Source organism: Talpa europaea (assembly GCF_964194135.1).
Source record: "Talpa europaea genome assembly, chromosome: 3".
NCBI lineage: Eukaryota > Metazoa > Chordata > Mammalia > Eulipotyphla > Talpidae > Talpa > Talpa europaea.
This window is the reverse complement of record NC_140069.1, coordinates 28,006,307-28,033,885: the sequence shown is the minus strand read 5'-3', so window position 1 is coordinate 28,033,885 and position 27,579 is coordinate 28,006,307. Positions and strand designations below refer to the sequence as shown.

The following is a 27,579-nucleotide window of genomic DNA, read 5'->3' as shown; positions in this document are numbered from 1 at the left end:
GAGTACTTTTGATGGTTGGTCCCTATTTTATCCTGTAGAGCTTTCCTTTTTAACCCAGGTTCCACAGAGAAGGGCCTGTTGGGGTTTCCAGATTCATTCTATTTTACTTCAAGTTGAAACTGAGTTTCTGACCCAGCTCATGCTCTGGGCCCTGGGAGTCTTTGGGCTTTCATTTGGATTACACATTCCTTTCCCCCTGCCCTACGTTTTTTTTCTTTCATTCTCATAATTTTTAACAGGATGTAAATTTGTAAATTTGTAACAAGTCTTTTCATTCTAGATTAACGCATCCTTGTTGTTCTCAACTCTTCTTTGAATCTTCCATTTTATTTAAAAGACATCCATAGGGCCTCCCTGGTGGCACAGCGGTTGAGCGCTGGTTTGCGAAGCTGCCTGCAGCCTCTGCAGTGCTGGTTCGATCCCTGGCCACTGGGCGAGGGTCCCACATGGCGCGCAGACCTCTCCTGCCGCCCGCTGCTCCCCTCAGCAGTGTACTTCGGTCCTTCTGCCTGCTCTGCTCCCCGCTCTGGCTCTGGTGGATTCTCTCACCTTCCCGCGCTTCTGACTGTACCCAGTGCTTGTATAAATAAATAAATAAATCTTTAAAAAAAAAATTGGTAAACCAATGTTAATGTTACCTTAAAAATAAATAAATAAAAAAAATAAAAGACATCCATAGCTCTGTGACTGTGCTCCCAGATAATTTACTTTGCTAGATCTTTTTACTCCCCATAAGGAATTATTCAGGTAATGAGGTGAGGTGCACTGTAGTGTGTCACACTATCTGTAAGCAATGAACTTGTATTTCTTAGATATCGATTATGTGCTAAGTCCTAAAACATAACAATGAATAAAAGTTGATCTCTGCCCCCAAGGAATTTATAGTTCAGTGTGAGTGGGAGAGTGGGGGTGGGGATGGGTATACAGGCTGGTAACAGTGGTTCTCAAAGTATGGTCCATGGACCCTTAGAGTACCAGAGATCCTCCCAAAAGATCCAGAAAGTTAATTCTATTTTAAAAAATGATGGCTTTTTGTTTCACTGGGTGATGTTGCACTGAGGGTAAAGCTGCCGTTGCGTTAGTACACACGAAGGCTCTTTGCTAGTGTTTCCTCCACTGGTAGGCACTGGCAGCAAAAAAATTCTAACAACCTAAAAATGTCCTTGATGAAACAATAAAACTTATTGTGTAAAATCTTGAATTTTGAGGTCACATTTTTAAATATTTTATGGGACTAACACTTCACTGTGAAGTGAAATATGATCATTATTATCTGCAGAAAAGCACTTGTGTGAGTTGCCAACTGAAGTGGCCACTTTTTCCTGAAACAGTTTTTATTCCAAAGAGTGATTGACAGACAAACTATGGTTATTCAGACTTGGGTTTAGTCAAACATTGTATTGAAAATGAGTGAAGTGAACCTGTCATTTCTAGGAAACCAACTGACAGTGTTTTTTTGCCACTGAGAAAATATGAGCTTTCAAATGCAATTTAGACTAGTTCGTGTTTTTATATGGTTCTTGGTTAAAGACATTTCTGATGTGCTCCATGAAGGTATTAACAGATAAGATTTTTTTGGCTATATCGTGAAATGTATAAATATCTGAAATATCTGCATAACTCCGAAAGACCAATGTACAAAGTTACAAAACTGTCTGGGTAAAGAAACCCATTCAAATTATTTCAAATTATGACTTTTAAGAAACTATTTGTGGGCCTCCCTGGTGGCGCAGCGGTTGAGCGCTGGGTTGCGAAGCTGCCCGCAGCCTCTGCAGCGCCGGTTCGATCCCCGGCTGCTCCCTGGCCACCGGAGGAGGGTCCCACTTGGCGCGCAGACCTCTCCTGCCGCCCGCTGCTCCCCTCAGCAGTGTCCTTCGGTCCCTCTGCCTGCTCTGCTCCCCGCTCTGGCTCTGGTGAATTCTCTCACCCTCCCGCGCTTCTGACTGTACCCAGTGCTTGTATAAACAAAAAACAAACAAACAAATAAAAATAATAAATAAAACATGCCTCTATAAAAAAAAAAAAAGAAACTATTTGTAAGCTTAATCACTTATTGTTTGCCCTCCTTCCTTCTGGAGCTGGCAGGGGGCATATGACTTAGGTTGGGTCACTTAATAGCACCAAGTTAGTGCTTGGTCAGGGATAGGCACATGACCCAGGCTAGCCAGAGTCACTTTCCTTTTTCATTCTGATCAGAGACCTGTGAGGTAATAATTCCAGACTGCCTGTGGCCACATTTCCTATCACATGAAGAAAGCAAGTAGCCAGCAAGGATAACAAAATCAGTAGGCAGGTACTAGGGACAGGGGGAGTGAGGTCATATGAATTCTTTTATCTAGCAACAAATCTACTCTTTCATAAGTTTGGTTGCATAAGTTTGCATAAGCCAATAACTTATTTTTTGTTAATAGAATTAACCCAAATTGGATATCTGTAATTATAAATAAAATATTTTTAATAAAGCAAAGCAGTTATTATTTCCCTAGTGCCTAGGTTTTGAAAGAAAAAATGATAGTCTAGTGCTTTTTGGATAATCAAAAATCAGTAACAGTCACATTTCAAACATGTGTTTTTAAACTTGGCATCTGTACTTCAAGTACTGTAGATTGTTCTCAAAGTAGCTACAAATTTTCAATACTTTTTAAACATGCTAAATATTATTATGTCAGTAATTATTTTATAGTTGTGATAGCTTTCTAATTCACCAAATTTAAGTATTTAATAATTCACATTTTATTCATTTATAGTAAAATTTGATCTTGTATTAAATATGTATCATAAAATATGATTTATTCTTTCAGGAAAAAAATTCTAAAAATAGACCAGCTAAAAAGAAAATTCCAAGGGATTATGCAGAGTGGGATAAGTATGTTTTATATATCTTTATATAAAATTTGTCACTGAAAATTTTTCTATGATAAAATATAATTTCTTATTATAAATATGTTAAACATATCAAAAATACCAGATTACATCAACAGAATACTAAGAGTATCTGGTTAAAGCACTTTTAATCCTTTTATCAGTTAATAAAGAATTACTGCCTCCTTTGGTTTATAAAAGTGACCATAAAGAACTAATGTAACCCATCTACCTACCCATAGAAAAGTGTGAAAGTTTTAAATTGATAGAAATTGGTCAGAGTTTTAATTACAAGGTTCTTAATAGTTTATGTCTGATTAATATTTAAGTTGTCACTAATTTGCTTGCTTTCAAAGAGAGAATACAGATGACTTGTAATATTTTTTGGAACATGTATTTAAAGGCACAGTGATACAAATGCAAGAATATCAATAAAAATTTTTATTTCTTTGCTCATATTATATTTTTTTCAATTTTTATTGTTCTTTCATTTAAGATTTGATGTCGAAAAGGAATGTTCAAAAATTGATGATGATTACAAAGAAAAGACTGTGGTAAACAACAAGTCACATTTGTCTAAAATTGAGACAAGAATAGATATAGCAGGTAACTAGAGAAAAATAAGCGTATTTAGTAGTATTTAAATTTCTTGATTAAAATTATGTAAAACATACGAGTTATAATAAAAGCTGTCAGTATGAAGACATTCGCTTATAAATGCTCCAGATTTTCATTAAAAGTTTAGATTACCCCCTAGAAACTTGCACATTTCTAATAAATTTAGTTATATTATTTAACTTATTATTTATTAACTTTAATTTTACATGAGTAATGCTTATAATTAAACTTAATAACATGTAAAGATATAAATCTAATTTTTATCATGGTTAATTTGTTTAGTGTTTGTTTCTCTGAATCCTCCAACTTTTTTTCCTCCTTAATTGTTTTCCCTTTTGTCTCAAAACAAAAAAATGGAGCAGGTTTTTTTTTTTTTAAGTCCGTGGGTGCATAGAACCATTTAAATGAAACAAAACCAATCATAAAAAATCTAAACCCTCAAAAATTGCAAATAATTAAGGAGAAGAAATATCCTAAGCTTAGGGCACTTTTCATTTTATTTTACAATTTCCTGTTTCTGTTAAAATGAGCATTTTTGTATTCAAAGTTTTTAGAAATATTTACAAGTATATTTTTACTTATAGCAGATGACATTTATTTCTAGGTTTAACTGAGAAGGAAATCGCTTCTCTTGCTGTTCGTGAAAAAGAAAAAGGAAATGAAGCTTTTAATTCAGGAGATTTTGAAGAGGCTGTGATGTATTATACAAGGTGATTATAGTTTTGTTGTGGTTTTAATTTCCTATTTAAAAATGGATATTGTTCAAATGTGATTGTTGAAATTGTTATGGAGCAGCCCTGATATAAAACGGGTTGCCTGGCTGTGGGTCCTCACCCGCGCGTTTAAAAAGGGACTTATTAATACTCCATTATAGGCACACACAAAAGGTTAATAAAAGGTTTATTTACAAGGGAAAGGGAAATGAGGAAAATGTACAACTCAGGGAGAAAATAGGGAAATAAAGTCTTTAATGCATCCTACCCAATCCGCCGACCTGGAAACCCAATGGCACTCTGAGAGGTGGCTGAGGCTGCGAGCTGGCGGAGAGTCAGAAAGGGCAACCCCCCCCCCCCACCTCCCCGCCAAAGCCCACGTGTCTGGTTTTATACCAAACCTGGCTGCTTAACCCCACCCTCAGTTTCCAGCCACCTTCCCTTTGGTGGTGATGGGATTTGTCTTTCCCAATGTCCTGATGGCTTTGGTCTGGAGTGGGGGTGGAGTCCACAAAGCCTGTATGGAATTAGCTTTAGGACATCCTTTTCCCCCTAACAAAATGATATAATAAACCCAAATAGCATGTGTTACTCAAGACACACTCAAAACACACAGAATCACTCAAGACATTGTACTTATTGTTTATCATGCATTCATTGTATTTACCTTGTTTTTTCCAATACTTTTCTCAAACTTCCAACCTCCCATCTGATCCCCATGTCCTAATTTCCCTAATCTTACAGAGAAAATAAAAACCTTCTGAATGGACAGAAAATTCATATGGTATTGAGATTAGGAACTGGAACTGGATTCCACAGTCAGACTGCCTGGGTCTCATCCTTGCACTTATGTTGCTTCCTCCATCACAGGGTCGTTTCATATTCTAGGTCTCTGTAATACTCTTTTTCTCATTATCGCGTTAATTCTAACTTATCTTTCGGATGTCAGCCCACATCTCATTTTTTTCTCCTTAGAGTTAAATCTACATGTAAACAAACTATTTTGTGTATTAAAACAGTAACACTGTGAAAAATAATACTAATTATGATTAATTGCTGCATTTTTTTTGTACTAGGAAATTATCTCCAAAGTCTCAAAAAATGTGTTTGATATTTGCTATTAACTAAACTGTTTTTATAAGTTCCGTGGGTATTTAAATCCCCATCTCACCTCTAAAGCCTGAGTCAACTTTAAACCTCTTAACTGGATATTAAAACATCTGTCTAAATAATGTTTTAGTGTGTTTATAGAATTGTATTTTGATGATGCAGATTAACTGAAATATCAGATTTTGATCAGCTTATAGCAACTGATTATTGCCTGAGTGTTAGAGCTTGAATGTCACAGCAGAAGTGTTATAGCTCTTATAGCAAAGGTTCAGGGGCTTCAGGACTACATTTGGTGCAGGGGGAGGAGAATCTAGGTATACAGAACACTTAAGCTGAATGCCCAAGGTGCTCTGTGGGAAGCATACTTATATAGGCAAGGGGTGAGAGTAGGTCTACTTTAGCCAAATAAGGGTTTCAGCTATTTCAGTTTTGATTGGCGAAAAGTGTGTCGTGCTGTGATTGGTTGACTTTCCATGCTGGACAAAGCTTGCCTGAGGAGTTTCATTTTCTTCTCTGCTGTGGACTTCTCTGCACATACGCCAACATGGTAAAGCCTGGACATGCCTGGAACCAGACTCTCAACAGCCTTCTTATTCCGGTTGTTATCCAGTCTTGGCAGGGTTCCATATTTGTTTTTCAAGACTATATTAGTTTGCTAGGGCTACCCTGACTAAATATCACAGACTGTGTGGCTTAAACAACAGAACTTTATTTTCTGGAGATCAAAATTGGCTTCTTTTGAGGTCTTTCTCCTTGGCTTATAGATGGCTGTCTTCTCCCCAGGTCTTCATGTGTGTGTCTGTGTTCCAGTGTCCTCTTCCTGTAAGGACACCAGTGATATTTGATTATTTGATGACCTCATTTTAATTTAATCACATCTTGAAAAATTCTATCTCTAAATATAGTTATATTCTGGAGATTAGGACATCCACATATGGATATTGGGATGGGACATAATTCTTCTCATAACATAGCCTGTAATTGTTTTATTTACAACTTTAGCTGAGCCTCTGTATCTTCTTATGTTTACCTCTCATCTGCTTGTTGCCAGTAAGTGTCTCTTTTATAGAAGCATCTCAGTGCTTCCCACCGTAGTGGCTTACAACAATCGTGCTCAAGCAGAACTCAAACTACAGAACTGGAACAGTGCTTTTCAAGATTGTGAAAAGGTCTTGGAACTGGAACCTGGAAACTTAAAGGGTAAAAAATATTCACAGTATGCTTGAAAATTTACAGCAGGATCTATAAAGATCATTTGTAGATACATAATAAAACTATTTCAGATGAGCTTGAATTTCTATGTGAATAATGCATTACCTCCATATAAATTACTTTAAATTTCAAGTTTAACTTGCACTATAAGTCCTTGATTTTTTTCATTAAAATAGCTAGTTTTCAAAAAATTGACTAAAACATATATGCATTTTCAAAGAAATACCTCAAAATGGCTTTTAAACTATAGATGTTTTTTCTTTCAATTTTTTAAACTTTTGGTAAGATACTTGTAACATAAAATTTACCATTGTAGTTATTTCAGTGGCACTAGTACATTTATTCTGAGCTAAATTTGAATAAAAGGTTTCTAAGTTTTCACAAAGCAATGAAATAATACTAGATTATAAGGAGGAAAGCATCATTGTTTAGTAAGAACTCTCCATTATTGGGCCTCCCCGGTGCCGCAGTGGGTTGAGCGCAGCCTCTGCAGTGCGGGTGCAATTCCTGGCTGGCCAGGGAGATTCCCACATGGTGTGGCAGACCTCTCCGGTCTCGCCCGCTGCACCTCTCAGCAGTGCTTTGGGTCCATCTTCCTGTTCTGCTCTCTGCTCTGTCTCTGGTGAATCCTCTCACCCTCCCGTGCCTCTGGCCTATACCCCAACTCTTATGTAAATAAAATAAATCTTAAAAAAAAAAAAAGAACTCTCCAATATTGTGGCACAGCATGGTACATCTGAAGGATTGAGGTGTGTTGTCTCTGAGGCCTTGGTAGCTATTGGGGCATGGGGCTGCCAGAGAGCCTGGTTGTTGGAGAGGACAGTTGCGTGATGCAACCTCTTCTCTCTGCCTTGGTGTTATTTTCTATATGTGTAGTACCAGCAAATGGGTGTAGTTAAGCTTTGTACCTTTTTTTTTTTTTTTTTTTTTTTTGCATCCTAAACAATCCTGTGCTACTTATGTTCTTCCACTGAAAAATATGTTATAAATATAACGGTCTATGTCTACAAATAACACTTTTATTTTGGTAAATTCTCAGCTCTTCTGCGCCGTGCCACTACGTACAAACATCAGAACAAACTCCAGGAAGCTTTAGAAGATTTGCATAAAGTACTGGATTTTGAACCTGATAATGAGTTGGCCAAAGTAAGTGTAGAAAGTGATTTTTTTTAACATCAAACTATAGTTTGCTATTTCTGTATTTATGTTACAATGACATTAATCTGGCTAAAAATGAGGAAGATGATAAGATCACTTTAAAATGTCTCAGACATTTAGAATGTCTCAGACATTCTGAAGTGTTAACATCTATTTGAATGCAGTGTTATAGGCAATACTTTCCTCAAATTAATCTCAATTTATTATGCAGAGTGGCATAGAAGTTTTCCAGGTAGGATTAGGCAGGAGCTTGAAGGCCCTACAAGAGTGTTTCACCTGTAACTCTCATGATAAGCACAGCAGTGTAGACAGCATGCACCACCCTTTGCAGACTGGCTCAGGTATTTACTGAAAGGAATCTGTATTAAGGCCCAAAGAGCAGAGAGAAGTGTCAGGGCCTGTGAAGTATCTGAGACTCCTAGGTCATATACCAAGTACTTTGTTACCAAAACAAGCCAATGAGTTTTAAGTTCATGTCAGTCCCTGGGCCTCCATGTCCCATGGGGGTGACAAGATTGACCCAGATTGATGCCACACACTCACTGAGTTTGTGTCACATCTGAAGAATGCCAAGTTAAGGAAACTCCCATCCTTTATAATGAGATACAAGCAAAACTGCCAAGCATCTGTTCCAGAGGGAAATATTTAACTGGAAAACAAATAAACTTGTTTCTCCTCTGAAGGGAAATACTGTATTTCACAAGACTGTTTTCAGTAAAAATAATCTTAAAAGACAGTCTAGACCGCAGGCGGTTTAAGTGCCTCTGCTTTTTAGCATGCAGGCGAGGGGTACCCAGAGACCCCCGAGCCTGTGCACTCCAAAATGGAGTCAACAATTTACCATGTAAAGACAAAGCAAATTCATAGTATATTGATCTTTATAGAATTGGTGTGCATAGAGAGAAAAGAAGAAAGGATATTCCAAATAAAACGCTCAAAATACTTAGCCAAACAGGGCAGATGTGAAGCAGGACCCCTGAGGCCTGAAAGCTTGCCCCACATCTAAGGAACTTTCTGACAGGGAAGCATACAAGAGGGGTTCTGAAGCAGGTCCCAGAAAACAGGAACAAAAGGCAATGCCACATCAAAAAATGACTGCCATTGTTAGCCTCTCCACGTTATCTCTCTCACCAACATCTCTTCCAAGTGTCTCTACATTTCTCTCCTCCCATGTCTCCTTCCCAGCAGTACCAGGGTACAGGTTAAGCCACAGGAACAAAGTGCTCTTCCTTAGCCCACCTGACTTCGTTGTTACGTAGCTTCACTTGGCTGCTCAGCCCCCCTGCCACTAGCTCCCAGTAGCACACTAGGACCTGTAGCACAAAGCAACTGCATGTAGGTGGTGGTGGTGGGGGCGGGGGCATGGCACATCCCCTAACATGCTCACAGTATATTTAGAAATGTGAGGAACCCAACATCTTATAACAATAAATTGTCACTAAATTTCTACATACACCTACTAAATTATTTATCTCATGCTGAATGGCAGCTAATATGTCTAGTATTTCAGCAGCATTTGTCAAGTTAGTATTTCAGTAGATTAGGTTTAGGTCTCATTTTGGAATACATCTTTTCCCTGTAGTATTTCCTTTTTATGATGGCATATTAAAAAGTTAACACAGTTCTAAAAGTAAAAATTTGAAACAAGGAAAATCACCTTTGATTTCACTACCTAGTAAAATCTCATGTTTATATATTAACTATTAGAACTTGTTCAAATGCATTTTTATCTTAACCTTATACAAACATTAACTCTAAATGGATCCATATACCTTAATGTAATGCCTACGATATAAAATTTCCAGAAGGAAATATAGGAGAAAACTCTTAAAACTCAATAGTAAGAAAACCAAATGAACAGGCACTTCACCAAAATAGAAATGTAGTTGGAAAATAATCACATGAAAAGGTACCCAATATAATTAATAACTGAGAAAATATAAATTAAAACAAGAGATAGCACTACAAACCTGTTAGAATATTAAAATTAAGTCATTGACCATACCAAATGTTGGCAAGGACATGGAAAAACTGAAACTCTTGGTAATATAAAATGATACCACCACTTTGGAAAACAGGCTAATCATTTCTTGAAAAGTTAAACATAAAATCATATACTACTGTAGGATCCACCATTCCACTCTTAAGTATTTCCACAAGTAAAATACAAGCAAATGTCCATACAAACATTTATGCTCAAATGTTCATAAGGGCTTTATTTGCAATTGTCCCAAACTATTGTCCTTCAGCAGGTGAATGGATGAACAAATTATATTCATACAAGAGAATATTGTTCAGCAATATAAAGTGATGAACTATAGTATAGATAGATAGATAGATAGATAGATAGATAGATAGATAGATAGATATAAAACATGGTTGAATTTCAAAATAATTATGCTGAGTGAAAAACAATAGAGATTACAGATAGTATGATTCTATTTATATGAAGTCTTAGAAAATGCAAGCTGTCATGACAGAAAGAACAGTGGTTGCAGGGAGAAGCAAAAGTAGGTGATATTACAAAGAGATAGCAAGAAACTTTTGAGAATGATGGATATATTTACTATTATGTCCAAAAAATCTATCTTCATTTTTAATTTCCTGTGATTTATATCAACTAAACCTTAGTACGACTGTTAAAAATGAGGAAGGAAAATGGTTTATTATATATAATATATATTATAAAAAATAAATACTTTTTAATCTAGCTGGCATGAAATATAAAGCTATATCAACATTGCTCTAAAAACAGCATGTGTAGTATGATTTAACTAGCATAAAACTACACCTTTGTGCATATTATGCATACGAATATATCTAGGGGGCCTCCCCAGTGGCACAGCAGTTGAGCGCTGGGTTGCGAAGCTGCCCACAGCCTCTGCAGCGCCGGTTCGATCCCTGGCCACCGGGTGAGGGTCCCACATGCACGCAGACCTCTCCTGCCGCCCACTGCTCCCTACAGCAGTACTTCATCAGTCTGCCTGCTCTGCTCTCCCCTCTGGCTCTGGTGAATTCTCTCACCCTCCCGTGCTTCTGACTGTACCCAGTGCTTGTATAAATAAATAAATATATCTTTAAAAAAATAAAGAAAGAAAGTATATATCTAGGGTCATAAGAATGCCAATAGTGTTATGTGGATGGCAGAATTTCAGATATTTTCTTTTTATATACTTATTAACATTTTAAACTTTTTAGTGGACTATGATTATAAACAATGCTGTGAAGTTGTTTGAAAAAGTAAAACAAAACAAAGACCACCATACAAAGGCTTATCTTAGTTATCTTTACTTTTTAATATTTTTATCTTCTTACCTGAATGTTTGTTTTCATTAAAGAAAAGTGTTTGATATGGTGATTATGTTGCAGAAAACCTTGTCAGAAGTTGAAAGAGATCTAAAAAATTCTAAACCTGCATCTCAGACTAAAACCAAAGGGAAAAGGATGGTTATTCAGGAAGTAGAAAACTCTGAAGATGAAGCTGGAAAGGACAGTGAAAGAAAACATGACGATGGCAGTGGAGACAAAAGTAAAACATCTTTTTTCTTTTGGTTATGCACAACACTGCCTGTTCATATGATGAACTGGCTCAAATTTTCCCTTCTGTTGGTACAAAATTCTTAGAATGCCAAATGTTTTATAGCTTTATCTTATAAATTCACCTCACATGGGTTAGAAAGGCTATTATCAAAAGACAAGCAATAACAAGTACTGGCCAGTTTGTGGAAAGAGGGCACCCTTGTGTACTGTTGGTGAGAATGTAAATTGTTGAAACCACTATGGAAAACAGTGTGGAGGTGCTTCAGAAAATTAAAAATAGAACTACCTTATGATCCAGCAACTCCATCTTTGACCAAGTATATACTCAAAAGAAATGAAACCACTATCTTAAAGAGTTATCTGCACCCCAGTAGTTCATTACAGCAATATTCACAGTCACCAAGATTTGAAAGTAACCTCAGTGTCCATCTATCAATGACTGGATAAAGAAGTTGTGGTATACATATACAATAAGATACTATTCAGCCATAGAAAAGGAAATCCTTCTTTGCCTTGAGGACATTGTGCTAAGTGAAATAAGTCTGACAGAATGATAAGCCCCTTATTGTATTGTAGCATACAAGGCTGCTTTCAAGTTAGACAAGAGTAGGCCGCTTGCTTGCCTTGGGGCAATACTGATGGGCTTTGTGCCCCAGGGACTGATCACTGGAACACCTTGTTAATAAGACTGGAGCCATGGGTGGGAGTTAGGTGTGTACTCACCTTCCCTAAAGCCCAAAATCCAGTGTTCAGTTTGACCCACCTTTTTCTATCAATAAAAAGGCCAGGATCCTGCATCGAGCAGCATCCTGCATCCTATAGCTTGCAGGGAAAAAAAAAAAAATTGGGGCTTTAGGAAGGGTGAGGAGATAAACAAACAGGAAAGGGCTAATCATGTAAAAATCAGAAGTAGTACTATTACTCTTGTGATTAGAAATCTGTAATATTTAAAAGATTGATAAAATATTTCTTTCTGCAGATTATTCCTAACATCAGCCCCATAGAGAAGCAAATATTCACATTCATTTTTCCAGACAACCATAAATTTTAGGGAACTATTTCTGATCCAGTCAGTCAGGGCTCCTTCTCTAATAATTTTGTAGATTAGGAATATATAAAAATAGGTAAGATTCTGGTAACAAAAATATCTTGTTAGGAAGAATATAAATTTTAAGACTAGTATGTTCCCTTTTATGAGTAAAGCAAATCAGAATGAGGTGGAGTAAATAAAGTTGATGGGACTTTCTTATGCTCACCTCTTCTGCATTCCATTATAAGTGACATGTACAAAACAGGTCCTGGCGCCTTGCACGAAAGAGGAGACATCCAAATCACTTTTAGGAAAATACTGTTAAAGCCCACATGGAGGTTATAAAGTTGGAATCTTTGCATGTGGTTTCCTATCCCATCACATTCCAAGAAAGAATTCTTAGTCATTATGGGGTATGATGCAGGAAAATACATGAATTAGTGTTTTGTAACCTAGGCCGACAATGCTGCTCACCTGCGCACTCCATTGGGCTGGCCAGGCCCAGTTCATCAAGACTGAGGTATAGCATAACCAGTGGGCTTAACAGCTGATTCTGTGTCAAGTACTAAGATAAGACAATTGTTAGATTCTTTTTATCTGTCCTTTTAAGGACTACAATGGAGACATAGCTCCCTATTTCCCTGCCTGATTAGACTTGGGGATTTGAGTTTGTGTGCTTTCTTGGAAACTCCCCAATCTATTTGTTTTCCCTTTCGGGGAGAATGCATAAAGAAATAGCCATCAGCATACAACCATATCTGTTAGAAACTTTGGTATTTGTTCTTTCTCCTTACAGAGTCCATGAGAAGCAATCAGAGGAAAGTAAGTGCCTGGCCTCTCTGTAATGCTTTTGTTTTTTCCCCACTTAAAAATTAAGTATAGGAAAATTAAATTGTCACCCACAAGCAGTAGAGATAATTCTCTTTTCCTGGAATTGGCAGAATCAGGAATACAGAAATATATGGGGATTCAAAGAGAGAAGATAATAATAAATAAAATATAAAAATCATAAAGGGGAATGATTCTGATCATGTGAAAATGAAAAATCCATATAGGTCAGTACCACTAAAAAAATGAAAAAGCCAATGACAAACTAGGAAAATGGCAAGAGGTTGATAACTATATGAAGAGTTTTTACAAAAGAGTAAGAAAAATTTTAAAAGCCCAGTGCCAAAATGAACAAAGCATATGAACAGCTACATCCAGGAAATGTATATGATCAATAAATTTTGTATTGCTAGTAAAAAATGAAAATATAGAATCTTTTTCCCCCCATTGAATTGGCCAAAATGGGGGGAAAAATCCACCTCAAAGTATCCTTTGTTGTCAAGGATAAGGTAAAATAAGCACTTTAAAAAAACTTGATTTATAATTTATATATCATAAAATTCATTCTTTTCAAATTCAGCAGATTTTAGTATTTTCACAAGGTTGTGCAACCATTGCTGCTGTGAAATTCATGAACGTTTTTATCATCACAAAAATAAATCTCATACTCACTAGCATTCACCAGTCTTCCCTTCCCCTGGCAGCCCCTGACCTTTTTTCTTTCTCCTTTCCTGATGTAAATGGAATCATACGATATGTGGCCTTTGGTCCTGGATTGTCTCACTTAGCATAATATTTTCAAGGTTCATTCATGCTACAGCATCTATCACCATTCATTTTTATTCCATTCCATTGCCTGCATAATACCACATTTTCTTTACTCATTCATTAGTTGCTGGACATTTGGGTTGGTTTGACTTTTTGTCTTTTAGGAATAATGTAGAAAGCCTCTTTGGTGTGTGTGTGAACATATGTTTAAAGTTTCTGGGGTATATTTAAGAGTGGATTGCTGGGTTATATGGTAGTTATATGTTTAACTTCTTGAGGAAATGCCAGACTGTTTTACAAAGTGCTACATCATTTTTTTTCTTTTTAAGTAACATTTTATTGATTTACATTTAGTTTACAATGCTATGTAAATTTTGGAAATACAACTTCACACCTCTTTATGTGTGAACCTCACTGCACCCGTCACCAAATTGGTAGTGCTATTCCCATTAGGAGAGAGTCTCCTTCTACCCTTGTATCTACCTCCTTTCCTCTCTGTTAACCATCATAGTTTTCATAGTCTAGAGTTATTTTTGTGGCTACATCAATTTGTATTCCCACCAACAATATATGAGGATTTCAATTTCTTCACATTCTTGCAAACAGTTGTTATGGTTTTACTTTTTGCTTATAACTATCCCATGGGGTATGAAGTACTATTTCCTTATGGTTTTGAATTTCCCTAGTGACTTATGATATTAACCATCTTTTACGACCATTTGTGTATCATCTTTGGAAAGTGTTTATTCAAGTCCTTTGCCCATTTTAAATTAGGTTGTCTTTTTACTGTCACATTGTAACTCATCTTTATATATTCTGGATACAAGAACTTTATTAGATATGTGATTCGCACACAATTTATTCATTCTGTGGATTATCTTTTTATTTTCTTAATAATATTTTGTTGCACAAAAGATTTTAATTTTGATGACATGCAATTTATTGGTTTCTTCTTTTGTTGCTTGTACTCTGATGTTATAGATAAAAATCATTTGTGAAATCTAAGGTCATGTTGAATTACCCCTATGTTTTCTTGTAAGATTTTTATGGTTTTAAGATTTTAAAAGGTTTTAACCTTTTCTCTAGGTTACTGATTTATTTTGAATAATTGAGGTAGGAGGGAGTCTATTCTAGTTCTTTTTTTTCCAGCATGTAAAAATCCAGTTGTCCCAACATCATTTATTAAAGAGACTATTCTTCTTCATTGAATGGAATAGTCTTGCCATCTTTTTCAAAAATCAGTTTCCCATGATGTTTTAAGTCTATTCTGTCGGTCTTTCTGTCTTTATGCTGACATCACACTTTTTTTATTACAAAATCTTGAAATCAGAAGTGTGGATGTCTTTGATTTTGTTCTTAATTTTCAAGTTTGTTTTTGCTATTCTGGGGACCCTTGCAATCTCACGTGCATTTAAGAATCAGTTTTTTCATTTCCATGAAAATAGTGTAAATTTTGATAGGGATCATGTTGAGTCTTTAAATTGCTTTGGGTAGTATTGATATCTAAACAATAGTAAGTCTATCCATGGTCACATGCTATCTTTCCATTTTATATATGTCATGTTCAATTTCTTTCAGCAATATTTTGTAGTTTTCATAGTACAAGTCTTTTACCCTCTTGGTTAAATTATTCCTATATTTTATTCCTGTGAATGCTATTGTAAATGGAATTGTTTTTGTAATTTTCTTTCCAGATTGTCTTGCTAGTGTATAAAACAACTGATTTTTTTTTAAAGATTTATTTATTTATTTATACAAGCACTGGGTACAGTCAGAAGTGGGGGAGGGTAAGAGAATTCACCGAGCCAGAGCAGGGAGCAGAGCAGGCAGAAGGACCGAAGTACACTGCTGAGGGGAGCAGCGGGCGGCAGGAGAGGTCTGCGCGCCATGTGGGACCCTCCTCCGGTGGCCTGGGAGTAGCCGGGGATCGAACCGGCGCTGCAGAGGATGCAGGCAGCTTTGCAACCCAGCGCTCAACCACTGCGCCACCGGGGAGGCCCAAACAACTGATTTTTTTATATGCTGATCTTGTACCCTGAAACTGTTGAATTTGCCTGTTCTAGCAGTGGTTTGATTTGTTTGTGGATCTGTTGGGATTATATTTCCCAAATAATCTCTATATAATCATGTTGTCTGTGAGTAGAGGTAGTTTTACTTCTGCCTTTCCAATATGGACACCTTGTATTTTACTTGTTTCATTGAGCAGGCTACAACTTCTAGTACAATGTTGAGTCACTAACAAGAAACACTGCATCTTTATCTTGTTCCTGATCTTAAGGGGGAAGTTTTCATGATTTTAGCATTGAATTGTTTGTTTTTCATAAATGTACTTTATTATGGTAAGAAATTTCGCATCTGATCTATTTTTCTGAGTGTTTCTTTTTTTTTCTTTATGAAAGGGTATTGGATTTTGTCAGATACCTTTTCAGCATCAGCTATGATCAGGCATCTTCCCCTCTCAGTCAGTGTGGTGTGTTGCATAGATTTATTTTTTATTGTTGAGCAATATATTCTTATGTTCCTGAGATAAATCCCATTTGGTCATGGTATATAACCCTTCTATTATTGTTTTGAGGATTTTGCATCTATCAATTGCCCAGAAAACCCCATCCAAGACTTCTGAAGTCTGTGATTTTTAACCCCATTGTGCTAATGACTCTTTCGCCCTTATGCAGGTGACATTATTAGTCATTCCTTCCATTTGTTATTGTTGATATTTGATATTGTTATTGTTGACTACTTGTTTGTCTCTCATTTCCTTCCCCTCCATCCCCCATGTCCACTGGAGATTCTTCCTCTGATCATCCTATACATTAAGTATTTCTCGGGGATCTTTGGAAGATCTGAATGACACACTGCACTCGAACTTCAGTGTTTCTTTATATACCACGAATTCCAAAGTCAAGGTTTTTAGATAAGGCCACTCCTCTGTTCTGCCTTTGGAATCACCTTCTGAAGTGCTCCTCTGGTATGTCCCTTGAGTAGTATAATACCAAACAGGACTCACAGGTTTGTCATGTTTGGGCCTCTGTTTTCCTTTGCAGAGACTGGCACAGTTGTTCAGTCTTAATGAAAGAGGTATGACTTTGCATTTAATTCATTTCATTCAAATCCTGGTTGTGCCGGTTTCCTGCTCTCTGTGCTTGAGAGAATTCCTAAGCTTCTTAAGTGTCTCCATTGTCTCATTTGTAAAGTGGGGATGATAATACTTGATATGAGGATTAATGATAATGGGAAATGGTAATGTATGTAAAGGTTTTGACCTATATTAAGTTCTTCATAAACTGCAGCTAGTTAGTAATAGTGTTAGTCAAACATAAGGGGATAATATACATGGAAATGGAAAATATTAATACCAAGTTGTCCATTGTTTCTGCTTACACCGACTCATGTTTCCATCCATTTTTATGCTGGGTGGGAACCTGAGTAACAGATACCAGATGATGAAGGGTGGAGCTTGTTCTAATAGTCCTTCTGGGTCCAATCTGGGGCTGTATCACTAGAACATGATCTTTTTATTGTTTTAATAATTAAGTCTGTTGTTAGTGACCCAAAACTGGATGTTACTCTGTTGTATACAAATTTGTATTTATCAGCTATATTGTAGACACTATTTTTATACTCAGTGATTGCCTTAAGGTGGCCATCGACTGATTTTTATTTAAATACTTGTGTTTCCTGTGTCCTCTTCGTGTTACAAATCCTATCATTAACATTCATAAAACAAAAGGGAAAATAGAGCCATTAAAGTCAGATTAAAATTTTTAAAAAGAGGAGGCTTGGGAGTCTGTTTTGAAATGATGAATAGCTGCTTTAATGTTATGACACCCATCAATGAAATATTTATACATCGTTTTCATATTTAAAAATAGTAGATTCAATTATTAAAGCTATGATTAGTAAATCAAGATCAGAGGAAGGTATTATAATGAAAATTTGGTCTTTTTAAGGCTCTCTTTAAACTGAAGAACCAGATGCCTATGTTATGTTGGCTAATTTCACCTTCAAATGTCTTAAAAATCACGCGGACCTTTTCTTTCAAATAATGTTTTTCTCCCAGACCTTTAGCATAAGGGTATACTCTAACCCTGGCGCAATTATTATATGGAACGTTTTTTTTGTAATTTCATTCACTCATAATTGCAAATGAGAGAAAAGTACGTATTTTGTAAGACCCATGGCTTGACGAAGGACATCATTTTGCAATGTCACTAGCTCCTTAGCCTTTAAAGAGTTAAAATAAGGGGTTAGCTAGAGCGGGTAGCCCGGCACGCCCCGGGGACCCTGGCGCTCGCGGCCGGCGCGGTAAACCCTCCCGCGGGGGTGCCCGGGGAGGTGCCGGGGGCCACCCGGCCCCACCCGAGGGGGAGGTGCCCGCCGGGCGACCCCGCCCGAGTCCGCCGGGCGAGCCGCGGCCGCGCACCCCCGCGCCGCGCACCCCCGCGGCCTCCGCGGTAGTTCGTCCTGATGATGCAAACACTTCCCGCACCCACTTCCCCACAGAGGCCGCGGAGCCGGCGGGAGCCGGGCGCGCCCCCGAGCCGCGCGCCATGGGCAACATCCAGAAGAAGCTGGCGGGCCGGAGCGAGGCGGGCCGGCGGCCCGAGCGGGGCGCGCCGCGGCGGGGCCGGGCTCCGGGCGCCGGCGCGGACCAGCAGCGCCGGCCGCGGGCTGCGGCGCCGGCGCGCGGGTCCGAGGGGCTCCCGGACGGCGGACGGGGCCCCGAGGACCCCCCCGGGGCCGACGCGTCGCCCTCCAGCCCCGCTGCCCTGAAGAGCCTGGGCAACGCGCTCTTTAAAAGCGGGCAGTTCTCCGAGGCGGCGCTCAAGTACTCGGCGGCGATCGCGCAGCTGGAGCTGGCAGGTAGGTGCGCGGGACCCCCGGGGCTGCGGCCGAGGGGGGCGGGGGTGGGGGGGCCCTCGGGAGAGGCGCGGGCGTCGTCGCCGCATTCCTGCCTGGTGACTGGGCCTCGGGGCGCGCTGGACCTCGGAATGCGTGACACGTGCCGGGGGCGAGGCGCGGTTAGTCGTGGCCCTTGCAGGCTGCGCCTCTGACCGCCGCTGGCACCGACGGCGCCCGCCGCCGCTCTGCCTTGTCGGCATCTGCAGGGCCGCAGGGCCATCAGGGGCCACCCCCGCCCTCGCCCCGTGATTGTGGTGAACTCTGTTTTTTTGCCAACAGATTTTAACTGTTTGATTAAATCCGATTTTAGGAAATGCAAGTGCGGAGGAGTTGAGTATCTTGTATTCCAACAGAGCAGCATGTTGCCTGAAAGAAGGAAACTGCAGCGACTGTATTAAGGATTGTAACAGGTAAACGGCCCTTATTCAGGTTTGTCAGGAGATTGTTGTCATCACAAGGTGATGATTGTGTGCAAAACTTTTCTGCACGAGTCTTCTTAAAACAGTTTTAAGGCATATTTGTTAATACTTGAAAATCTCAAATTCTTCAGCGTATCTGAAGACAGAAAAGAGGGTACGAATGGGTTTTCACTTCCAGGGCCGCCACCGTATTTCGTGTTCTTTTTTTCCTTGTCACTCCCAGAGATCCGGAGAAACCCTCCAGTCTCTGTCTCCTCCAGTCTCTTGTTGCATCAGCCTAACCTTACCAGGAGCAGTGTTTTTTTTTTCAGACTTTCAAACCAGGTGTCCATTGGCTCAAAATTGTCTTCCAGATAATTATTAAACCCTTCTGTTACCACACTGCCCCCCAAACCAGCCTTCTCTTCCAGGTGGTCCACTTTGGTAATGCTGCCTGAATACCTCTGCGTCTGAAATCCCTGCTCACCTGGGCCTTCCACTCTGCCTTCCTGGTGGCCTCAGGCTCTCTGGTCACTTGCATGGGTGCCATTCCCTGCACTGTCACTCACACTTGTGACTTCCACGGCACTGGGTTTTAAGCTCTGTGAGGTCAGGAACTATGTTTTATACAGCGTTGTGCCCATCCAGCACAGTAGTTGCCCGCCATGCTCTCTTAAGTTAGGTGCTGGGATACATGAATATACTTACACGAATAAAAAGGACTCTTTTCTTTTACCATTTAAGTAATAACCTTGCTTCAGGACCTCTTTAGAAAGAAACTATTAATGCATCTAAAAAATAAGTTGTATGTCTTGGTTTGACTACCCAGTCTTGGTTTACTCTGTTGTCTGATATAATTATTAATGTTACCCCTTTTGTTCTCAGAATCCCTAGTTTAGACAGTATCTTATGTAGACATCCTAATTATAAAGTAAACAATATTATTATTTTTTTCATTGTGTTAGTTTATTGATATGGGTAAAACTTGCTAGTAGCTGTGCCTACAGTTTAAAAGGAAGGCCTTTCAAAGTGCTTGGGCTTTTTTGGTTTTTTGCCTATTTTACATAATCAGATTTAAAGTGAGTATTATATGTTTTCGCTTGACTTTAGACCCCATCCACTGTATTGTTGGCTCATACTAACCACAATAATTGGTAGCTTGAAATCTGCCATGGTCGGAGTACTAATTAGACCATGAAAATAGGCAAATGGAACAAATCTGGGCTCTTTGTTCATCAGGAGAGCAGGTTGCTAATCCTTTACTGCTGCCCATGAGTAGCCAACAAGACCAGGTGAATGTGCAGGGTGCCAGGCATGTGGTGATTTGCAGCCAAGACCCTCTTAGCTGTAATGTCTGTTGTTAAGGTATTACCCTTCAAACTTGTGTTAGATCTAGTGAGCCAGTTCAGGACTCCTTTGTTAAAAATTTGAACCCTGTAGCCAGGACAGCTGCAAAACAATGCACTCTCTTTGTACTTAAACGAAATGGTGTAAGGTGGCAGATCCTTCTGCCTAAAATTCATCGTGTTTCAGTGTAGGCCCAGGAGGAAGTCAAAGATGGCACTCCACCCACACTGTCCTGGGAGGCTAGAAAGGGGATTTGTCCTGGGGGAGAGCAGGAGAGCGTCTTCAAGGAGGGAGGTAGACTGCACTTTAGGTAAGAGCTGTGTTCTAGGCCAAGGAATCCAGCTCAGCTGGTCAGTACTGACTTCCATAGAGACCGACCTACTTAGATGTTTTCTTTGATATCTGACATAATGAGTTCTAGCATAAAGGGCATGGGTTACTTTATTCCAAAGCAGTGAAGTTTCAGCTCATTTTAGTGCTAGGGAAACCATGACTTGCTTTTCCAAACATGTTGAAATATGGATGTACTTGAATTTGTATGAACTGGAAATAATTTATTAGCAGAAATATGATTGGGGAGGTTACTCACCTCAAGAAGATGTTATACGTTTTAAAGGAAGCCTGTTTTTTAGTTTTTCAGTTAGTTATCTTTGCTTTTTTTGGCAAGTTTTATATTCCATGGCCCTGATTACATGACAAATGGTAGTAGGAGCCAGACACTGAGGAGTTATACTGAGTACCATCCTGTACTGATGTAGGCATTGGCATATAGTGGTAGGGCAGGTAATGCCTTTGTTTCCTAAAACTAAAATTCAAAACAGCTGACGTGAACAGATGACTCCATGTGTCTCTCAGTTTCTTCATCTGCAAAATGAACCTACTCATATTTACCTTGCAGGGTTGTAAGCTTAAATGAGAAAGTTTTAGTGACCTCTGCCTATAGCAGATCCTCTGTCTACTTTTCTTTCGCCAGATCATTTTACACAGGAATGGGCAACAGATCTCGAGGACTATTGGAACAAACAAGTAGCGTGACCCTGAGTCTTGCAAATTAAGTGTCTGCTCTAGGAACTGCTGGTAGCACACGAGTTACCAAAGAGAACACATCCCAGTGTGCAGTCTGGGGCAGTTCATGGGTTTTATAGAAAGTACATTCTTCATAAGATATCTGCATGGAGTACTGTTTATGGTTTCAGTTAATTTTGTTAAAACTAAGAGTACAATAGTTTTCATTCGTAAACCCAGTCTTTTATTGTGTGCTTTACCTCAGAATATAATGGCGTGCATTTATTTGTGAAGTAACTTTAAATAGTCACGTCAAACAAAAACCAGGGAACATAATTTGAAATACATCTCTAAGTTTGGAAATACTGAAGTGCAAGATGAAAATTCACGACTTATTAAAAATGATAGTCTGCTTAGTTTCTTGATTCCCTTGTCTGTTTGGAAGCCCTTTGGTATCAAGTAAATCACAACAAACTGTTCCATTTCAGAGAGCTGGTTTTCCACATGTAATTCAAATTTTGTGGTTCTTTGCTTAAGTACCTTATTAAATACATTGGTGCAAAAAAGAATTTTCCTTTTAATCCATCATTAATAAGAACCAATTGAAAGCTTACTCTGTGTGTGGTGCTGGGCTGTTGGGACATCTGAAAGGAGAAGAAAGGAGAAGGGCACTAGGGAGGGGAGGGGTTTTGGGGAAGTAGGAGGGACCTTGGGGGAGGGGGAGGGTTGAAGAGTCTTCAGAGGGGAAGGTGTGTGGGGAGAGGGTGTGTGAGGCCCTCTTCCTGCAGCCTTGGAGCTTAATCTGGGGGGAGGAGGAGGAGTAAATGCCAGTGTGGTTCGGTATTGGTTTTGAAGAAAGGAAGTAACCACAGATTTGATTGCCTTGCTACTCTGGGTTTGCCTTTCTGGTATGTCACCAGGTCCCTAAGATGAAATATCAGGTATGTATGTCAGTATGGTAGTATACATTCAGTTAGTGTAAGTTAAAGAGAGCATTTCAAAATAAATGATTTGTAATAATTTTTGTCTTTTTTTAGTGCTCTGGATCTTCATCCATTTTCACTCAAACCTCTCCTGCGACGAGCAATGGCCTATGAAACATTAGAGCAATATCGGAAGGCTTATGTGGATTATAAGATAGTGTTGCAAATAGACTATGGAATCCAGATAGCAAATGACAGTATTAACAGGTAACCTAATCTGAAGCAGTGACCTCAGGTCTAGTTGTTTTATAATGGAATTGGATTACTTTTATTCCCCTCCTTCAAGAGTGTTGACATCTTCTCAGCTATTTACTTTATGTGAATGCTTGCCTTCTTTCATGCCATTAAAATCAAATAATTCTTTCCAACTTAATTTCTGACTATCCCTTGATACACTTTAAGTTGTCCTCTAGTACCTTTTCATTTGTTTCCTCATCCATTTATTACTGTTCAGTAAATATTCTTTTTTTAAAATCACACAGGGTATAAATCTCTAGTGCTGCTGAAAAGCATGGAATTTCAGTATTTATAATACTGCCAGTCACCTGCAGCCCTATTCTGTGGGCCCCAGGCCCTTTCCCCCTGGGTGGCAATTTCCTGTGGTCTCTTAGGAGCAGACTTGCTTCCTCTAAGAAACTACTTTCCTGATCCACCCATCTCCCCCACCTCACATGCACTGAGGTTCCTCCCTCTGTGTCCCCAGAACACTGTCTGTCATTACCCAGTTTCCATAGAGTTTGTAAATTCTCTGTCCCTCTCATTTTATAAAATTCTCTCGCTCTACTGGGAGTTTCTTGAGATCAGGACTGTGCTTTGCTCATCCTTGTAGCTGCTCTACCTAGTTTAGGAGAGACCCTCCATAAAACATGTTGAGAGAATGCGTTCTGCAGCTGGGAGAGGACCAAAGTTCACTTTTGTGCTTCGGGACTTTGCTTTTAATTTGACTATCCTCTGTGTGATGGTGTCTGAGATAGTTGGGGAAATAGGATCTTCTCATGGCATTAGGCATTAGGGGATCTTGTAAGACAAAGTGGAAAGATGCCTGAAATTCTCTGACAGAGGAGGGGCCTATTGAAAAGATATTTGAGAAAACCTTTTGTATTGAGAGACTGAATGGTTTGAAAGAAGGAATATGCAAAAAAGACTTTGATTCCTCACATTTCTGAACTGTCTATGTTACGCTTTTTAAAGAAATAATTGAAGTAAAAATCCACAAAACATAAAATTACTCATTTTAAAGTGTGCAGTGTAGTGGCCTTCTGGTACACTCACAGTGTCATGCCACCACCACCTCTCTCCAGGTGACCCCTGAACTACATGGGTTTGAAGTGTGCAGGTCCACTTAGATGCAGGTTTTTAAAAATATACTGGAAATTTTTTTTGAGAATTGTAACAATTTGAAAAAACAGACAAAACACATAGCTAAGAAATACTGAAAAATGTTAAGACAATATTAGGTATGTCATAAATAAGATATATATGTAGAGATAGATAAATAGGTAGAAGAGGTCTATTTTGTTATGACCATTAAATTAATACATTTGTTATAAAAGTTAAAATTTATGAAAATTTAGGCACACAGAGACCTTACATGGCCATTTGCAATTGAAAGAAATGCAAATAAATGTAAAGATGTGGCATTAAACCACAAACTATGAAATTAACTGTAGTGTTTACTATGCTTCTGTAATAATTCTCTGGCCACTTCCTGTTGCTCTTGTGGTGACCTCAAGTGCTGTGTATCTTCACTTACATCTTTGTGTTATGCTAATCATCTCCATGTGAGCCTTTCATCTCTCCAGTATAGCACATTGTAGTAAAAGGTGATCTCTCAGATTCTCATGTTAAGTGTAATGCTGTGAACCCCGAAGAAAGCCATTGGTCCCACAAAGTGCACAACTAGTGATGCTGGAAGTGCTTCCAAGAAACAGAAAAATCATGACATTGAAGAAAAAGTTGATTTACTTGATAGGTCATTTTTAGTTATATCGGTCGTAGATACTGATAGATGATTCATCTTGTAAACACGAAGTAAACTTATGTTATCAATATAGATACCGTACCATAAATATATCTTCTCTTCGTTATGGTTTTCTTAGTAACCTTTTCTCTTCTGTAACTTGCTTTACTATAAGAATACAGTATATAATATACAAAATATGTGTTAATTGTTCATGTTACTGGTAAGGCTTCCATCATAAGAGGCTATTATTAGTAGTTAAGTTTTGTGGGGAGTCAAAAGTTACCCAGTCCATGAATTGTTTAGGAGTCAACTGTTGTTCTAAAACATTTCATCGCTCTAAGCAGAAACTGCAACACCATTATACAGTCACTCCTCATTTTGCCTTTCCCAACCCCTGGCAAGTTCTAATTTGTTCCTGTTTCTGGATTTAACTGTTGTCGATAGTTCATGTAAGTGGAATCGCACACTATGTACCTTTTGTATTTGGCTTCTTTTACTTAGCATAACGTTTTCAGAGCTCATCCATGGTGTACGATAGCGTGAGTACTTTATATCTTTTTATGGCTGACTAATACTCCCTTGTACAGCTACATCACATTTTGTTTAGCTGTTAGTCAGCTGATGGACATTTGAGTTATTAACACTTTCTGGCTATTGTGAATAGTGCTGCTGTGAACATACGCCTGCAGGTTTTTGTATGTAAACCTGGTGTCAGTTCCTTTTGTTGTATACCTTGGCGTGCAATTGCTGGATCTTATGTTAATTCTATGTTTAGCTTTTGTATTTTTTTTACATATACTCCAAAACATACTTTTATACAAATTTTTAAGACTTTTCACTTTTGAAATTAAATGCCTCTTACTGATATTTTGTAAAATGAGACTTTGCTTTTGCCGTATCTATTTTCTACAAAATACTCATTTAAAAATTTCACTATTCCTTTGTATGAATCCCATATTTATGCTTGCTTTCCCTTCTAAGCAACAGCTGCTTGTTGTTGTTGTTTTATTTTTTTTTAATTTAAACATCTGTTTATTTTTTGTCTTCCATTAACCATATTCCTCTCTTCCTCTCCAGGAATCTTATATATTACATTTCCCTGCATATACTTATTTACTCCCTGGCAACACATCATCTCTTTTCAGCTGCTTCTTCCTTCCTCTCTGCTGGTAATACAAGTTTTGCTTGAAAATTCTATTCTCTAAAACTTCTTTTTCTTCTGCAGTAATGGGTTGTAGCATACCAATTTTCAAATTTTTCTGTATCAAATATGTAAGACTTGGTTATCGAAACCAAAGATTGCTATTGAAATTTCAGTTTCAGAAACTGTAGGGAAAGTATGTTATTATATATTCGTCTATAGAAATATAATTTTTTTCACTTACAAATTACAATTTAACTAACTTGGATGCATTTTACTAATAATTAATAGATCTTCTCAGTCTTGGGTACACCTTTTAAAAATAAGATTCATCTCAAAGACATAGTTCAGTTTTGTTTTTAAATCTACGTTTGTCATTTTGTGTGTTTAAAATGATGAGAATGGTAATTGAGGATGTTAATCTGAGTTTTCTGATGGTCACGAGCAAATGTCATTAATAGAGGGGCTCTCAGAGCAGAATCCAATCTCCTATTCTTTCATCTTTATTAAGATGAAAACAAAATAAGTGGGGAATGTTAGAAATGAAAAAAATAGTATCTTAGCTGCATATAAACATTTAAGAAAAAGCAGTAGTCCACATGACAGCTAACGCTCGTCAGTTTTAGCATCCTGTGCTATATACCTGTTTTAGCATAGAATTTAGGCATAGGAGTCTTTTTTTTTTTTTGAAGGACAATTATTTCTGTGTACTGAAGATGCAACAATGTACATTTCTGGGCATTAAAAATTCTAAAGTACTTCTGATTATTCTCAAGGGTAATATATTATCATTGCAGTAATTACAGAAATGTTATGGGGGACATTTCTTCTAGGCCTCCTAAATTTTAGTGTTACATTTCACTTTTTCAAAAATTAATCTAAACACTTGAAAAGTTCTTAAAATAGAAATGCCTAAGCCTGTTCTTTTGACACAAAAAGAATCTAAAGTTACATTGTTTATGGCAACTTTTAAAAGTCCTTTTGAAGACAGTTTATGTGACAAAAAATGGCTCAAGATTATGTTTTCTACAGGGATGTACACAGATGCAGAGTATCTTACCCTTGAGAAGAACTTCGGTAATAAAAAAGCAAATTTTATGAGTAAGAGAGAAAACTTATGTTCTTTTTAGAATAACAAGAATTTTAATGGACTTGGATGGACCAACCTGGCGGGAGAAACTGTCAGCCATTCCTACTGTGCCCAGTTCTGTGCAAGTGCGATGTTGGCAGCCTGCAGCAGAGATGTCCCCAGACCAGGTGGGAGATTCCTGCAGTCATCACCAACCCAGTCTTGCAGGTGAGGGAAGCCTGCGCTCATTTCTTCTGAGGGTTATCTTGAACTCTGTGTATATTTTCATGGTAAAGCAGGATGAGGGCATGAATTCTGGCATCACACCTGGGTTTAAGTTGCGTCCCTATTCTAATTACGGACTCTTAAGAAGTTGCTTCACACCTTCAGTGTCCTAGTATATGTGAAAGGGGGAAAAATGAAAAACCATCTTAGGCAGTTGTTGGGAATAAATGGATATCTGCATATAAAATAGTGCATGCTGACTGAGAGAACTTACTGTAACATGACAAATGTTGATGGTGGCGTAACAAAAAGAATTAAATAGCATACAGCGCTCTACTACACTGTATATGTGGTGAAGCTAAAATAATAAGACAGATATGCTTAAGATAGTCAGACAAAATAAACTCTGTAGCAGATAAATCTACCAGGTATTTCCTCCGGCCTATTATATCCTAGTTAAGACACTGCATTCCCATAGTGCCTACCTCATAACTTCACACATTTATTAAGTTTTCCTTCAGTCTTGCTTTCTGCTTTAAAGCCAGCTAAGGCCCTATTTCCTCTGCCTGCTTGTAAACTTCATGTGTGTCCCCAGGTTGAGCTTGGTCTTACAGATTCCCTGAGGGTCCTGAGCTGTGATGTCCCATCCTCTTCCTCACCTAAAAAGAACAGGCAGGAACAGACGTCTGCCAAGGCTTTTAGATGAT

At 38.3% G+C, this 27,579-nt stretch overlaps 1 protein-coding gene across 1 annotated transcript in view; it reads left to right on the top strand.

The window, feature by feature from the left end:
* SPAG1 (sperm associated antigen 1) overlaps positions 1 to 27,579 on the top strand; it is a gene marked incomplete at both ends in the record, with an annotated part of 43,904 nt that overhangs the window by 5,138 nt on the left and 11,187 nt on the right. Inside the window, 10 exons of the mRNA XM_084230528.1 lie at positions 2,802 to 2,866; positions 3,359 to 3,468; positions 4,085 to 4,190; positions 6,373 to 6,503; positions 7,555 to 7,661; positions 11,043 to 11,202; positions 18,343 to 18,702; positions 19,052 to 19,151; positions 22,529 to 22,681; positions 26,709 to 26,875. Coding sequence (XP_084086654.1) covers positions 2,802 to 2,866; positions 3,359 to 3,468; positions 4,085 to 4,190; positions 6,373 to 6,503; positions 7,555 to 7,661; positions 11,043 to 11,202; positions 18,343 to 18,702; positions 19,052 to 19,151; positions 22,529 to 22,681; positions 26,709 to 26,875 — 1,459 coding nt within the window. The remainder of the gene's footprint in view (positions 1 to 2,801; positions 2,867 to 3,358; positions 3,469 to 4,084; positions 4,191 to 6,372; positions 6,504 to 7,554; positions 7,662 to 11,042; positions 11,203 to 18,342; positions 18,703 to 19,051; positions 19,152 to 22,528; positions 22,682 to 26,708; positions 26,876 to 27,579) is intronic.